This window comes from Coturnix japonica, chromosome 7, assembly GCF_001577835.2.
Source record: "Coturnix japonica isolate 7356 chromosome 7, Coturnix japonica 2.1, whole genome shotgun sequence".
Classification (NCBI taxonomy): domain Eukaryota; kingdom Metazoa; phylum Chordata; class Aves; order Galliformes; family Phasianidae; genus Coturnix; species Coturnix japonica.
In genome coordinates, this window is record NC_029522.1 from 8,736,939 (window position 1) to 8,753,962 (window position 17,024).

At 43.1% G+C, this 17,024-nt stretch overlaps 1 protein-coding gene across 12 annotated transcripts in view; it reads left to right on the plus strand.

The window, feature by feature from the left end:
• COL6A3 (collagen type VI alpha 3 chain) overlaps positions 1-17,024 on the plus strand; it is a 53,212-nt gene that overhangs the window by 10,406 nt on the left and 25,782 nt on the right. For 6 of the 12 annotated variants that reach the window (XM_015868081.2, XM_015868082.2, XM_015868083.2 and 3 more), the window contains 6 exons: positions 1,256-1,858; positions 5,823-6,425; positions 8,882-9,481; positions 11,091-11,657; positions 14,736-15,356; positions 16,401-17,000. In XM_015868081.2, coding sequence (XP_015723567.1) covers positions 1,256-1,858; positions 5,823-6,425; positions 8,882-9,481; positions 11,091-11,657; positions 14,736-15,356; positions 16,401-17,000 — 3,594 coding nt within the window. The remainder of the gene's footprint in view (positions 1-1,255; positions 1,859-5,822; positions 6,426-8,881; positions 9,482-11,090; positions 11,658-14,735; positions 15,357-16,400; positions 17,001-17,024) is intronic. The other 6 variants (XM_015868084.2, XM_015868089.2, XM_015868088.2 and 3 more) reach the window with 6 other exon arrangements.

Here is a 17,024-nt window from a genome sequence, read left to right on the forward strand (position 1 = left end):
ACCATCAGCTTTCAAAAGCAGAGAGCCAGATTCCCAAACATGGCTTGTCAGTCATTTGCAAATGATCTGAAGTTTGATTTGTTGATGAGATTGGAGAATGGTAGCATGGAACCACTTGAGCACGCTCTGGGGTCTTCTTCCCCTGACTATCGAATGCATACAGCTCTTGGTGATGTGGATGGTAAAGTCACTTGAGCAAAAGAAGGAAGAGCAGACACCAGGCCATTTTGGGTCTGCTTCGGTAAGTCTCACAGAAAAAATGCCTTCCCCCAACAACCATGCTAATGCCATATAAAAGTGTTCTTTTGGTGTGTGTATATTCTCAGCAGATCCTTGCGATCATCTGGGTACAGTCATAACAAATAGAGTTGGATAATTGTGTCATGACTGATTTCATCACCGTTTTAACCTGATTCTGCATTCCTTGATTGAATATGAAGTGTCCACATGAAAAAAACAAACAAACAAAAACACAGATCAGACATATCTATTGATAATCAGTGCATCTGTGCAAAGCGATTAACACAAGACAGCATTTGTGCAGCATGGGTGGATAATTGTATGGGTCAGACTGATGGATGAATACCATTGTGCATATGCTGGACAGCTGGCAAAAGAATTGCAGGGCAAGAACAGCAACTAAAACTTTTCCAGTTGTTTCTTACAGTTGCATTTCAAATAACATTTACATGTGCTGAGAGAAGCCAGTACGTTCAGCCACTGTTCTAAGAAGCAAAAGAGCAGAATTGCAAAAGAGAGGCTGAAACTTTCCATGTAACATGTAAATAATGGCTTTTTTCTTAAAAAAAGATGACTACAGCGAGGAAAATCCCCTGTGAACGTTACTGTTGTTCCCCAGTATCTTCAGTGTGAATTTCCACCCAAATCCACTGTTTATTTTGACTCTGTCAGCTCAAATATTGTGACAGGACAGGGTACAGATGGAGTGGATCCAGATTTTCAGCTGTAGTGTTTTGCTGTGTTTTCTCCTCACGTGTCAGAATCACAGATGCCCACAGGACAGCAGCCTCGAGCTCAGGTTGTGCCCAACCCTGGAGCAGATGCTGGGGCTGGAACTCGTATTTAATCAGAATGCAGAACTAAGAGGCAAACGTCACCTCCTCATTGAACACGTGTTTTGTTTTCTCATTTTCTTGTTTCTTACTGGTTTTCCAAGAAACATGTCAGAACACTGTATGACTGCATGTAATCACTCATTTTAATGCTTTCACCTTTTGCATTTCTTTTTTTCAAGCTCAAGAGTCTGCTGACATTATTTTCCTTATTGACGGATCAAACAACATCGGAAGTGTCAATTTTCAAGCCATACGCGATTTCCTTGTAAATATGATTGAAAGCCTCAGAGTTGGAGCTCAGCAGATACACATTGGGGTGGTGCAGTATAGTGATCAACCCAGAACCGAGTTCGCTTTGAACAGCTACACCACAAAAGCGGATGTTCTGGATGCCGTGAAGGCACTCAGTTTCCGCGGTGGCAAGGAAGCTAACATTGGTGCAGCACTGGAGTATGTGGTGGAGAACCTCTTCACCCAGGCAGGAGGCAGCAGAATAGAGGAAACAGTGCCTCAGATCTTAGTGCTGATAAGTGGTGGAGAGTCTAGCGATGATATCCGAGAGGGCTTGTTAGCAGTGAAGCAAGCTAGTATATTTTCATTTAGCATTGGGGTCCTGAATGCTGACAGTGCAGAGCTGCAGCAGATTGCTACTGATGGAAGCTTCGCATTTACTGCCCTGGATATCCGTAACCTTGCTGCTCTTCGAGAATTATTACTGCCCAACATTCTTGGAGTGGCCCAAAGACTCATTTTGTTAGAGGCCCCAACCATTGTGACTGAAGGTATGTATGCCTTTCTGGACTGTTGCATTTTGATGAATTTTGCACGCTTTAAAAATCCTTTTTCAGTTTTTGCAATGCATCTCTCTGACCTGATTTTGGAGGAAATGTGCAGCCAATGTTCAGAAACTTGTTTGCTCAGTGGGTTGTCTATAACAGGCATAGCATGGGGTTTTAAAGAACACTGTATAAAAAGGCTTGTATAATCCTTACTGTAATATCTAAGGGTATAAAAAAGGCTCATATAATCTCTATTATGGTATCTCTGCACTCCTGGAAGTAAATACTGCAGCGTGTTTTGTGTCAGTAGAAAGTGGCACCAGAAGGATGGGGAAGCTAATAGGGATGTAAGATGGATTCCTGTCTGTTTCCAGCAGTTGAATCACCTACTTCATTGAAACTATGCACCAGCCTTGAGGGAAGGGTAAAAATGTGCCCTGAAGCCTCTATAGAGGATTTTGTGTCACTGGACTTAAAAGAAAAACAACCTTCAGTTGTTCTGAAGTGAAATCCCTACTTTGCCTATCATATGTTTCCCCTTCAGTCTCTAATCTGAGTTTGCAGCATTCCACCAGGCCATGGAAGAACATGAAGTCTACGTTCCACCGAGGTCACTTTGTTACTCTAAGTCCTTATGGCCATTATTTCTGGTCTAGCATGATCTCAGGGGCAGTAGAATAACAAATATCTGGGACTTCTGTGCTGGATTTATGGAGCACATGTGTGATTTACGTTTCTCACCCTGCGATTTTACAACTCAGTTAAATGTAGTGGTAGTGAGCCTTATGAAAGGCCCAACGCATTACATTTCAGAGACCCCTGGGAAAGGCCAGGCTACAGTTCCTGTACATAACCACCAGAATGCTTAATGCAAACAACACTTCTGGGATTTGTGTTCCAGTCTGCTGTTCTGTACACAACGTTCAACCCATGATGGATGTTAACCTATAAAGCTGCATCCCAGATGTCTTCTCTAATCTATATCTAAACATATTTGCTATCTCATCGCTCAAACCAAAGAGAGGAATTTGCCTAAAATATCATTTTTATGATCTTGCCTCTATTATTTCTAGAAGGAGCAAAGCTAACCTGTCCACAAGTGTCATATTTACCTAAATAAGGTGAAATGCACAATTCAAGCTAAAATGCATATGTCAGAACCCAAGTATGTCAATGGAAATCCCCTCTTCTGCCCCACTGATCTTAACACTGTTCAAATCCCAGCAGATGGGTTGTTTGCTGGGACAGGAATCTTTAGTTCAAAATAGTTTCCAAAGCTTTGAGCTTCTGAAATAAAAGCTTTCAATTTGGTAATTGGAGAATACTCAGATTAATAATGTGGGCACATCTGATTTCTTCTGCACTTGGAGTATTTCCACTTCCAATGCTAGTTTGTTTGTTGAAGGCACTGCAACAGCCAGTGCAATCACATATAGGTAGGTGGATCAGCTAAATAGAGAAGGTGGTGTTCTCCAAGTAGCTTTGGGGAACTTCCTTTCCCTAGCATTCATTTGGATGGAGCTGCTCAGTTCACATTGATGCCTTGGATGTCTGCAGTGTAAAGCAGTGGTTTGGGACACTCGCTGCATCTGGAATAGGATACCAAGCCAAATGGAGATGCCAAGCATTCCTGTCAAATACACAAGTCATCTTGCTTCACTTTAGCTCTGGGGCCACACAATAGTCCTCTGGGGATGAAGGAGTCTCCCAAAGTACCTTTCTGCCTCTCTCCACTCTCTCTTAGCTACAGCAGAATATGATAGCAGAGATGGCACTGAGAAGGGTTCTCTGCAAGATCAGGTTTGATGGTGGCATCATCAGACGTTCCTAGGGGGTTGCAGTAATCTTGAAAACCCAAGAAAGTTCTTTGGTCCCAACCCATCTGAAATTCCTGTGTCTTGCCATTGGTTTCACTGGGTGCTACATAAGAACCCATGAGAGGTGTACAGCTTTCCCTATATATTTTTGCTTTGTTTCTATTGGAATTAACACCACGGGTTCTTTCTTCCTGCTGGTTTTGGGGTCAGTTCTTGCATTCCTCTTCTCTAAGGAAACGTATTGCAGGATCTGAGAGAACTGAGAAGATTTAATAGAGGAGGGAGCTGTTCCTTTGTGGCTTCTCTTGTCTTTGCAAAGCCCCTTTGATGTTTTCCACAAGCTTCTATATAAAGTCAAAAGTTCCCAGGGTCTCCATTTTTGGGTATCTGCTGCTGAAAAGCTAAGAATGCACTATATTCATCTTTTCTGGATGACACAAAACAGGGATTTCAGGCACTGTTCTCCACTTGGAAAGTTTCCTGTATTCAGTCCTCTTCTCCTTGGAGTAATTGGTGAGGAAAAAACCTGTCTAGGGGGATAAATACTGGATGCATCCTGGCTCTGGGAAGGGGAATGCTCAAACAAACCCTTGTTCCTATGTGAGTAGCTCTGTTTGGACAGCCTGGGTGGTCAACACACTGCTAGCCCATGGCAGTGGCAGTTCAATTCAGGTTGTAGCTTGGGGTGGGAGCTCTCATTCACTTCACACAGAGTTTCATCACTTTTTTTTTTAAAATCCAAAACCACCACGGCGGACTATTCTATGCTTCAAATTTTGATGGTCAGTCCTTCTTCAAACAATTTCCATCTGGTCTCTGAGCGTGAGGGGCATTTGCAAGGCTCATGCTTGCCAACAGAGGCAGGTCCCTCAGGAGAGCCACATTGCAGAAGTTGTCTCCAGCTGTAAACCACTCCTTGGGGTAGCCCAGGCCTACAGTGTTTGTCCATCATCAGAAACCCGATGGAGACCATTCTCCCCAGGCAAAAAATGGCCTTTGTGAGCACTGCTTTCTGCAGCCAGCTGGTGCCTGGCCAAGGAGGACTGCAGCCAATGCTTTGTTCTTTGTTCATATCCAAAGTAAATAGACTCCATGCAGAGGAGTCCTGATGGGATGAAGGATTGCCCTTTTCCATCTGGGCACAGCGTACTGTTTGCTACCACTTACCCCAGGCAGTGCAAGGTCCTAATGGCTGGGTCTCAGCTTCCCTGGGGCTGAGCCTGGGAGATGATGATGGATGAAACTGGGTTGTTTGAAAGATGGTGTCTCCCATCATGATACTATATAATGCTTTTGTCATAATGAGTCTGGGTCTTTTTAAAATTGATTGCTGCATCATATACATCTGATGTATTAAATATGATGACGTTTTGGTTCCAATGCTGCACAACAAGTTGTTTGTTTTTTTCCCCCCTAACTATCTTCCTTCAAACTAAGCCAGAGAACTGGAAAGCTAAACATGCCCTTTCTTCACCCTATGCCATCAACAATAATACAGTTTCAGAGATTACAACCTAGGATACCTATTTTGCTAAACACATGGCAAACAGAATAGAATTCAGCTCTTCCATGACTGGACTGGCTGTGCCAAGAAAAAAAAGCATAGCTTGTTTTCGTTAGGTAAGGAATAAGATGTAGGACGCGAAGACCAAAAGTCCAGGTACGTTGAATAAGCAGAGATTATTCTTTACTTGTGTCATTGCTCTTGTGAACCTAGTCCTTCTGAGACCAAATCACTCTCAGGTTTTATTCAGATAACTCCACTGCAGACTGAGGAGCACCACCAGATTACTTTGTCTCACATTCCAGCAAACTGCCAAGCTTTCTCCTGAGTTTTAGCACTTCTTCCTTGTTTTGGCTTATGTCAGCATTTTAGTATTTTTATAAACAGTTTAAGTCTTACAACTCCTCAGTGTTTTTGAAATGGGAAACACTTAAGCAGATTTCTGGCTAGCCCCCTGCTAGAACCTGAGTAACAATTCTGCTGTTGGCTTTTCTTTAAGACCCTTAAAAAGGTATGAAAAGTAACAGCCCCACAAACAATAAACAAGTCCTAAATCTTGCTGGACTGTTGACATAGGATTTATGCAGAGGGTGTAGTGGAAGGCTTCACTGAAATTATATTCATGTGTGTGTATCATTTCTTGCAGTTATTGAAGTGAACAAGAAGGATATAGTCTTCCTGATAGATGGCTCAACAGCTCTGGGGACTGGCCCCTTTAACTCAATTCGTGATTTTGTTGCCAAAATCGTCCAAAGGCTGGAGGTTGGACCCGACCTGATCCAAGTTGCGGTGGCTCAGTATGCAGACACTGTGAGGCCAGAGTTTTACTTTAACACCCATCAGAACAGGAAGGATGTGATGGCTAACGTGAAGAAAATGAAGCTCATGGGTGGTACGGCCCTCAACACTGGCTCGGCACTGGACTTTGTGAGGAACAACTTGTTCACCAGTGCTGCCGGGTGTAGGATGGAGGAAGGGGTGCTCCCCATGCTGGTGCTCATCACTGGTGGTAAGTCCATGGATGCTGTTGAGCAAGCTGCAGCAGAGATGAAAAGGAACCGGATCGTGATCCTTGCTGTTGGGTCAAGGAATGCTGACATAGCAGAACTCCAAGAAATTGCTCATGAGAAAGATTTTGTGTTCAACCCAAATGACTTTCGCCTTCAGTTCATGCAAGCCATTCTTCCTGAGGTGCTGTCACCCATCCGGACACTCTCTGGAGGAATGATTATCCATGAAACACCATCAGGTAATTAATCATCTTGTTCTAATTAAAGAGATATCATTTATAAGTTAATCAGCTTGTATTTTGTTACATGCAGAGATAACACAAACAAGCATGAAGAGCATTTCAGCATAGCTAAATGTTGTCTCTTTGATTTGCAGAATGTGCATGACCAGACAGATAAATATGGTAGCATGCTTGTCATTATAACTTTGCCATTCCTTCCTGGGAGCTTTGTCCCAGTCCATGTTAGATACCAGCCTTCAAAGCCTGGATACAAAATAATAACATTACTAGTGAGGTACTCAGATCATACACTGGAGGTTTTTGCTTTCCCTTAGGATGCATGTAACCAATGGATAGGACACACTTCGAATATCATCATCACTTCCTTAGCTTGAAAATCTGCCATAGTGGATATAGGGTCAAGAGAGCTTAATTTTTTTCTGTTAGTGTAAATAAAACAAGAATATTTGCTCATGGAAATGTTCAGAGAAAGCTAGCCTGACACCATTGGCCAGAAATAGCTGCTTCAATAATATATTTATAGTTTTCTTACCAACATTTATTCAGCCCATGCCTTAAGAGGCACACAAGACTGTTGCAATGTTGACTTTAATTTAATCTGTTTGGAAGGTGATCCAAAGCCCTGTGAAACCAATGTATCCTTTTTACTTGGTATTTCCATTCACATCAGTAGACTTTGGGAAGAAATCCAGAAGGTAGAGTTGTGTCTTCCGAGGAAGTTTCCTGGTATTTTAGGTTTTTAATCTGTATAGAGATTTTATACCAAATTTCTCAGGGTTTGTCCCCAGTAGAGATGCTTGAGGTTGAATTCTTGTTGTGCGAGGTCACATTTGAACCTTGCAGTTCTGTCCCATGCCATACAGACATCAGTAAAACAAGACTTTGTCCAGCTTCCAGTAAGGCCAATAGTGAGATTCCTGTTGGCTTAAGTGGGTGTTGAACCATCCATGCTGTTGCTTTTTAAATAACTTATAAAGCACAGATTTTTTTTGAAAGAATCCTTCAAAAAAATTAAAGTCCATGACTGATCTATATGAAGAGTAGACACTGTAAAAATCAGTTAGCTGATACTTGTCCTTAATTAAGATGAATATCACGGAGCTCATCATTTAATAAGCTATTTTTCAGAACATGTTTCCTGCTAATACAGTTTTGCATGGCTGTGTACTAAACCTGACATTGTTGTTTTCCCCATGCAAGTTAAAAATGTTCCTACACCTCCTCATTCTTTACAATTTATTCATGCAGCTTTTGTTTTCTTTTCTACTCCTTTTATTGTTCTGAACTCACACCTACACCCATTCACAGTAAGCAAATAAACATCTCCCACTCTGTAAACAGACTATCGTTAATAACGTAACTGAATTTGACACTGGGCAGTCTGTTAGATTTCAACTTGAGTACCTAAAGATATCCTCTCACCCTGGGCCTTGAATGAAACTGTGATGGGAAGAAAAGCCCATTGTCTCCCATCTGGAGATGATGTATTAAGAGCAAAAGGCACACAGGGAGAACTTGCAGCATCTTAGGGGGTGACACAGTAGATCTGTGACTCAGGGCTCAATCACAGGCAGACAACTTGGGGTCAACTCTGTCTTACAGAAGGAGCTGAGAATCGGCCAGTTAAAGTCCAGAGAGACTTTTGCCCCTTTTACTGCTTGCTACATGCAAGTCTGTAACTGCAGAGATATAAAATGCAATTTTCAGCATTGAATGCAGATGTTGGAAAGCACGTGTCTCGGGCATTCATTACCACCTCATCCAGACTGAGTTCTAAAGCCAATAGTAAAAGCTATTTTTAATACCCACTCAAAATAACAACCAAATTAGTTACTTGGCAGAAGAGTTTTCCCATGCTCTGCATGACAGGCCAGCGCAGTGTGAGGGTAGTGTGGCCAGAGCAGACACTGCAGGGCATGGTATGGTTCTCCACATCCCTATAGTACGGGGATTGCTCAGCAAAGGTGGTAGAACAGAGCTGGGTGTCAGTAAATTCTTTATGTGCCAGGAAACGGCAACATTCCCTAAAGCAGTAAGCACTGAGAAAATCCATGCTGACTTCCAGATAAGCAAAGGCTGTGAGTATAATTCAGTGTTGCCCCATCAAGTCAAGAGAGCTACCTTTTGCCAGCTAAAGTATGGCCCAGAACATGCAGCTCTGGCATCAGCAGCCATTGAAATCATGTACCTTAACAGAAACTGAGCCCTACTGACAAAACTGATGCTTAAAAGCTTTTCGATACAAGTCAGAAAGCTCATTTGCCAAATTCAGTGATGTCCAAAGCCCTTGTTATTTGTCTTCTGATCACACTCTCTCTTCTCTTTCTCTCCCCCATGTCTCCCTCCCTCCTAACAAGGTTCACATGTGTGTACAGCACATGCTGTATGCACACATGAAAATATCCATTTTGTTTTCCATGATGTCTCATGTTATTTTCTGTGCTCTACCGCAGTTCAAGTAACCAAAAGGGATATCATCTTTCTTTTGGATGGATCACTCAACGTCGGAAATGCCAACTTCCCCTTTGTGCGGGACTTTGTTGTGACTTTAGTTAACTACCTTGATGTCGGAACCGACAAAACCCGAGTTGGCTTAGTGCAATTTAGCGACACTCCTAAAACTGAGTTCTCCCTATACTCGTACCAAACCAAATCAGACATAATTCAACGTCTGGGGCAGCTGAGGCCCAAGGGTGGGTCAGTGCTGAACACCGGCTCTGCACTGAACTTTGTGCTTTCGAATCACTTCACTGAAGCTGGTGGGAGCAGAATAAATGAACAAGTGCCACAGGTCCTAGTCCTGGTGACAGCAGGGAGGTCTGCTGATCCCTTCCTGCAAGTTTCCAATGACTTAGCTCGGGCCGGAGTGCTGACTTTTGCTGTTGGAGTTAGGAATGCGGATAAGGCAGAGCTTGAACAGATTGCATTTAATCCAAGAATGGTATATTTTATGGATGATTTCAGTGATCTGACAGCATTACCTCAGGAGTTAAATAAGCCTATAACAACATATGTTAGTGGAGGTGTGGAGGAGGTTCCACTCGCCCCAACAGGTAATATCTACCTTCCTTCATCTTGACTGCATTACATTAATCTTGTTTTTCTTGACTGTTTATTCCCAATGTACACCTTCACACTTGCCCAGGGCCCTCAGTCATCAAAGCATTTAGGACTGTGCCTAACCTTAAATATTTGTTTTGACACAGTCAGCTCTTCATTTTGTTGAAGTTGCACTTTAAATACAGCACAGTTTGAAGGAGGTAAGGACTGAAGGGTGAACAGAGTCTGTGTCCACTAGTCACTGTTCCCCATGCTCCCTTTTCACTTCCATAAAAGCATCACAATTTGCAAGTTCATTGCTTGTAATAGCTTAGGCAATGGGAGCTTGTAATTTGGCCACAGGGACTGTTTTATGAAGATAGGTGTAGCACCAGTGAGCATGCAGGAGCAAAGGTCTAGCCACATACACATAGATAAATTGTTCCCTACAACCACTCTGTAGAAGTAATATAATCGGACTTTCACAGAGACTGAATGCATCTTCAGATATTCAAAGTTAGGCTCTAGCATTAAACTTAACCTATGTAAACAAATGTTAGCTAAGTAATTCCTTTACTATGGTGTAACTCTGTAACATGATGGAAATCAGCTATGACAGCATAGTAGCAGAGTCTCAGGCTGCAGCAAGTGATGATAAGCTCAAGTGCAGCTGTAAATGCAAAAACAAAGGAAAAAAGCTGCTTACCTTCAGAAGATCTCAGGTAGACTGGTATCTCCAATGATAAACTCTCCCTTCCACTGCCAACCCTTAAATGAGGCCTGGGAAGAGGCGGATCCTGGCTCCATCTGTTCCAATCACTCAGGCACATTGCATTCAGCTGAGCTCCCCTGGGTTGGCCCTGCCTTCCACCAGGTACTCAGTCACTGCTTCAGGCCGTGATTTAGCATTTCCTATGCACTATGGTTATACACATACAAAGACAGAAAAATATTCAGAATTGTTTAGATTGGAAAGGAGGCCATTAAGATTAACACAGCAGATGTTAAGATGCACAAACATGAGGTGCTTGGTTTTGTCTTGGATGCTTAATGAAACTGAAAGGGCCACTGATAATGGGTAACATAAATTTCCCCCTCCCAAAGTCATAACTCACCTCAGGATAAGAATGCCTTGCAATGCAATTGAGAGGAGTACTCTAAGAGAACACTGAAAATATGCTATGTCTGTGTGTGTAAACTAATGTTTGTTCATCACCTACTGAGCCTTTACATACAAAAGAAACCCCTTTTGCTTCTGTTGTACTTCATGCCTCTGTTGTCAGCAAGTTGCTTAGATGTCACTATAGATGTCTGAAATGACCAACTTATGAAATGACTGACATGGTATGATGAAAGCGTATGATATGCTTTATGATACGAGATCCTGGTGCCTGAATTTACTGAGTCTTAAGAGAGATGCCCTTGCTTTCCTTTCCTTATCAGATAAACACATCAAAGGTACGGTTTAATCCTGTAGTCTCTGAATAACTTGGTAAATGAGAATCACTTGTTTTGCATATTGAAATCCGTCTGATTTAGAGAGAAGTTTCTAGGATGAAATTTAAGAAGAAACATGCCTTCATATCTTTTCTTTCCCTCTTTTCATTTGTGAATTTATTCTAGAAAGCAAGAAAGACATTTTATTCCTGATTGATGGTTCAGCCAACCTCTTGGGTAGCTTTCCTGCTGTCCGGGACTTTATACACAAAGTCATTTCTGACCTGAACGTGGGTCCCGATGCCACGCGAGTAGCTGTGGCTCAGTTCAGTGACAACATCCAAACTGAATTTGACTTTGCTGAACTCCCATCAAAGCAAGACATGCTTCTGAAAGTGAAAAGGATGAGGTTAAAAACTGGGAAGCAACTGAATATCGGAGTTGCGCTCGAAGAAGCCGTGAGGAGACTGTTTGTGAAGGAAGCTGGAAGCAGAATTGAAGAAGGCATTCCACAGTTCCTGGTCCTCCTCGCTGCTGGGAGATCAACTGATGATGTGGAGCGACCATCAGTAGCTCTAAAGGAAGCTGGCGTTGTGACCTTTGCTATCAAAGCCAAAAATGCTGATTTATCAGAGCTGGAAAGGATAGCTTACTCCCCACAGTTCATTCTGAATGTTGAATCCCTTCCTCGGATTTCAGAGCTCCAGGCAAACATAGTAAACCTACTGAAAACTATCCCGCTTCAGCCAACAGGTACAAGGCCCCATGGTTTCTGTGGTCTCCAAGGGGCTGAGAGTTACAGTTCACTTGCCCCTTCTCTTCGGTTACTGGGGCAATTGGGCCTCGTGATATTTAAAATGATTAGGTAGAAATTGCTGTTGTACTTGGATTTTCCTATGGTCAGACCCTGATCTAGATAACACTAAAGTCCAAACTGAATTTTAAAGATGAGCGATTCCTTCAAAGGAAAAAGCTTTTTGTTCAGCTGCAAGAGCTGCAATAGATGCTGTTACTGGTACAAGCATGAAATAACAGATCTGTTGCCCTAATTAAATAAACTGGCATACAGTGCTGGGCAAGGACTTGGAGGAGCAAATTAAGGCTTGTCTCGATTCCTATTTCTATTCACCACTTCCTGGAGGAGTGATAGGGTGTAAGAAGCACTATAGAGTCAGTGTGATCCCACAGCACAAACCCCCCTCATTCACTCTTTCTCTGTTACTTAAAGGGTGTAACAGCAGTCTTTGCATTTTGAACCTAAGCACCAGTAAATCAGACGCTCTTCACACAGTTACTGTTAAAAGCTCGCCTGCTGAAAAAGGATGAATTAAAGAAAATAACATACCTTAAAAAAAATAAAATATGGCCTCAATCTGAAATCGAAACTGCAGTACTGGAAATTATGCAATTCTATGATTTCCCAAAGGCTCCTAATTTGAGAGTTGACCTGTCTTCCAACACCAGGTGGAGACAAGGAAAGCTGTAATGACTTCCATGTCATCTCTTCATGAAAGTTCGGGGCAGATGGACTTAGAATCATAGAAACATACAACAGAAATAGGGCTGGAAGAGATCTCAGGGTGCCATCTGCTACGCATCCATTTCCCCAAGAGGATCTGCTTGTCCACATTTGGCTGACACTTTTCTAACCTGTTCTGAAAATCTAGAGAAAATTCCCCTGCCCTCTCTAATCAATCAATGCAATTGATTGAATATTCTTGTTGGTAGATATGTGACATAAATGTCAGTCCTCTGCTTTTCTAGTCATGGCTCAATCCATGTACATCTCTTTCAATTCAGAAGGAATACAGATGTCAGCATTTTCTTGTGTTTTGTTTGATCACCTTTCATTCACTTCAAGCTTGCCATGTATGTAAGGAGGCAGTGGCACAGGTTGCCCAGAGAGGTGGTGGGTGCCCCATCCCTGGAGACACTCAAGGTCAGGCTGGACAGGGCTCTGAGCACCTGATGGAGCTGTGGGTGTCCGTGTTGACTGCAATGGAGTTGGACCAGATGGCCTTTAAAGTTCCCTTCCAACTCAAGTCATTCTATGTCTTTTCTCAGTCCTTATGTCTCTGGCTGCGTAACCTTCTCAGGTCTTCTAGGATTAGTTTATCAGGCTCAATTTGTTTAAAAACTAGGGTATAAGTAAGGACATTTGAACATTCTTAAATTGATCTTCTCTTACATGAGACAGAAACCATATCCCATTGTTGCTGGAAGTATCTCTACTCTTAGCGGGAGGTGGAAGTTAAAAGGTATTAAATATTTTGCCCATGTTGGTATTGTCTGCCTAGAGCCTTCACTTTGTGGATGACCAGCAGTATGTTTCGTCTTCCTTTTACTGCAAATTACTTACAAATCAGATCTTTGCTACTGCAGGTGCTTCTTGGAAGGTCTCAGTTCATGCCTCTGGCCATTCTCATTTTCTCTGTGCTGGTCTGGAGTACTACTCCCAAGTAATCTGATCCCATCTGCACTTTTACACAAATCCTCTCATGCTTCATGAAGAGCTCTTCATTATCAGCGTTTTTCAGAGGCGTAGCTAGGTGTCTTCAGTGTTGTTAAGAAGCTTGCATTCTGCAGTCTAATCCCAGCAGGCTGAGGGTTTAAAGTTCCTTTGACAATGAGGTACTGTAACCAGTTCCACTAGCTGCTCACCAAAAGCTGCGCTCACCTCCTTTTCCTAGTATTCTTGACCCACCTCATCAAAGTATGCATCATTTTTCTTCTACCTAGACACTTTTGTTAGAACTCTTTTCCTCTGTTCCTGAGCTTCAGAGGAGCTGTATGAAACTAGTATATGCCAGGCAGCATCTGCTCCCCCTTCCTATTTGCCTTGCTCAACAAGCTGTTTTAATATTCCAGCCCTATGTATTAGTATACCAAATTTCTGTCATTACTCCTGTGTAATAAACTTTTCCTGAAGTCTGTATTAAGATTTCAATTACCCTTGATAACTTTTTAAACTTTGAGCATTCATAAACCCTCATTTAATATTTCCTTCAGGCGAACAGTTCATGCTCCTGTTGTCCCATTGGCCATTGCTATAAACAAGCAATGGGGACGCCATTCTTCTGCTCAGTGTTTGAGATGCAATGATGTTTTCTGTTTGGCTGAGCCAAAGTTTTGCAATTCCATTAGCCAACAGCAGAACACAACAACAGCTTTTCTGATCTCTGAGTTAGATAAATAATTACTGAGTATTAGCTCATGATTATTATTCTTTGCCCTCGAAGAAAGTTCAAACTTAAAAGAAACAAACAAACAACAACAACAAAAAAAGAAACAACACAAAAAAACAAATACAGTGACTTGTATTTCAGAAAAGCATCTCAGCATTTTCAGCTGGATGTGCTTTTCAGCAAGTTCTTATTTTGTCTGGGCATGTGCAGAATCATCTGTCTCTGAGGTCAGTGATGCCTGAGAAAACCTTCTGTCTCCCTTTCTGCTGGCTCCCTGCAAGCACCCTCTCTGTGGTAATCATAGAAAAATATTTCCTTCTGAAAACCACATTGATCTGTCAGCCAAAATCCCTCAGGTAGAGGATGACACCCGGAGGCCCTTGGCACCCTATTTCCTATGGGTCTATGATTCTATGACTTGGTGGATAAAGCACTGCAGATGTTGCACTGTGGTTTCCACCAACTTCCACCCATCTGCCTCCTCACCAAGGATTGCATCTGATTGCAAAGTAACCAAAAAACCCATTCTGACACCTCGCTGTCCCCTCCGTACACTTCTGTACTCCTTTGGTTCAGTGTATTCAGGGAATAATCACTTCAAAAGAGAATCTCACTTATTCTCCCTTCCCTTACTTGTCTCAAACAGTAGTTGAGAGAGGTGAGAAGAAGGATGTGGTGTTTCTAATCGATGGCTCGGATGGTGTCAGAAGAGGTTTCCCTCACCTGAAGACCTTCGTGGAAAGAGTTGTCGAAAGCCTTGATATTGGCCGTGACAAGGTCCGTGTTGCCATTGTGCAGTACAGCAACGTCATACAACCTGAGTTCCTGCTGGATGCCTATGAAGACAAAGCCGATTTAATCAGTGCCATCCAGGCACTGACAATTATGGGAGGATCTCCTCTGAACACCGGGGCAGCCCTCGACTATCTCATCAAGAATGTGTTCACTGTGTCGAGTGGCAGCAGGATAGCTGAGGGCGTCCCGCAGTTCCTGATCCTGCTCACTGCTGACCGATCCCAGGATGATGTGAGGAGGCCCTCGGTGGTTCTCAAGACGAGTGGCACAGTGCCCTTTGGCATCGGGATTGGAAATGCCGACCTCACAGAACTTCAGACGATTTCCTTCCTCCCAGATTTTGCTATCTCTGTACCCGACTTCAGCCAGCTGGATTCAGTGCAACAGGCCATCTCCAACAGAGTCATCCGACTGACCAAGAAAGAAATAGAGTCACTTGCCCCTGATCTGGTTTTCACATCACCCAGCCCAGGTGAGAAGAAGTTTGTGTCTGCACCAAGAGCCAGCGGCAAAATATGATGTTTAGTAACATCATGGTTGCAACACAAACAGAAAAGCAAAGACAGTCACGGCTCTACACCCACCTTGGTGTATCACTGTTGGTGTATTTTCTGATGTGCTTAGGGTTAGCAGGAGGTGTGACATTAAGCTGACCCACCCTTAATCACAGTCCTACAAAGTGGTCCATGTTACATCAACATGGAACACACACAAAGTGGATGCCAGGACTTTAATCTTATTTTAATTCAATGAACTGTTATTTCAGCCCGTACTATTCCTCTGAAAAAGGAAATGGCATCATTTAGATGTTACAGGGATTCCTTCACACAGCTACATACCAACATCACCTTTCTGCTAAATGTAAGACCTTCTTCTGATGTGTCTAACATTTGCTACGCACATTCACAGGGGAAAGGAAAATGGAAAAGAATCAGAACTTCCATTTCTGGTCTCACTTTGAATGAAATCCAGCCAGCATTCACCCATCATGAGGGGGATTAAGGGTACACTAACCCAATTCAGTCCCTTTGAAGTACACCATTCTACTTTATCTATTCCTTCCCTTCAGAGTCAGACTGCTTTCCCCCAGCTCCACTTGTCAATGCAATATTAAGTGATAATTCAGGCTCTGACCTGAATTACTGAGAGAATCATGGGATAAAATCTATCTTAGAGGAGAAAAACAAGGAAAGATAAATGGCTTGTGTGGCAGCCTGCCTTGAGTAAGAGGCATCACCATGCTACCTTTTCTTGTGTCTAGATCCCATGAGGAATTAATGTTCTGAGATTCCCTTGCTCTCTCTTGCTTTCTTTTCTCTGGAAACTGCTGTTCTTGCACTGCCTCGGGATGTGTCTAGCAGACTGGGCCAGTCTCTGGGGCTCCCAGGAGAAATCACAAGGAAAGAAACAATGAGCATCTTCCCAAAGCATGGGCCAGTGATGTAGATGATGACATTAGCTGCTCTCCATAGACAGTGCTTGGTACATCCTTTGACTCCTTCCTTCTTTTCCACAGTGGGTGTGAAGAGGGATGTTGTGTTCCTCGTCGATGGCTCCCGCTACGCCGCTCAGGAGTTCTACCTCATCCGTGATCTCATTGAGAGGATAGTGAACAACCTGGATGTGGGCTTTGACACCACCCGGATTTCGGTGGTACAGTTCAGCGAGCATCCCCATGTAGAGTTCCTACTCAATGCTCACTCCACCAAGGATGAGGTGCAAGGCGCAGTGAGGCGGCTGCGGCCACGGGGTGGCCAGCAGGTGAACGTGGGGGAAGCCCTTGAATTTGTGGCAAAAACCATCTTCACCCGTCCCTCTGGGAGCCGCATAGAAGAGGGTGTCCCTCAGTTTTTGATTATCCTCTCCTCCCGCAAGTCTGACGATGACTTAGAATTCCCATCAGTACAAGTCAAACAAGTAGGAGTGGCACCTCTGGTCGTAGCAAAGAACATGGATCCTGAGGAGATGGTGCAGATTTCCCTTAGCCCCGACTATGTGTTCCAAGTCTCCAGCTTCCAAGAACTGCCCAGCCTTGAACAGAAGCTGCTGGCTCCTATTGAAACTCTGAGTGCGGAACAAATCAGACAACTTTTGGGAGATGTGACAACAATTCCAGGTAAGACCCTGTCATTACCAGCTG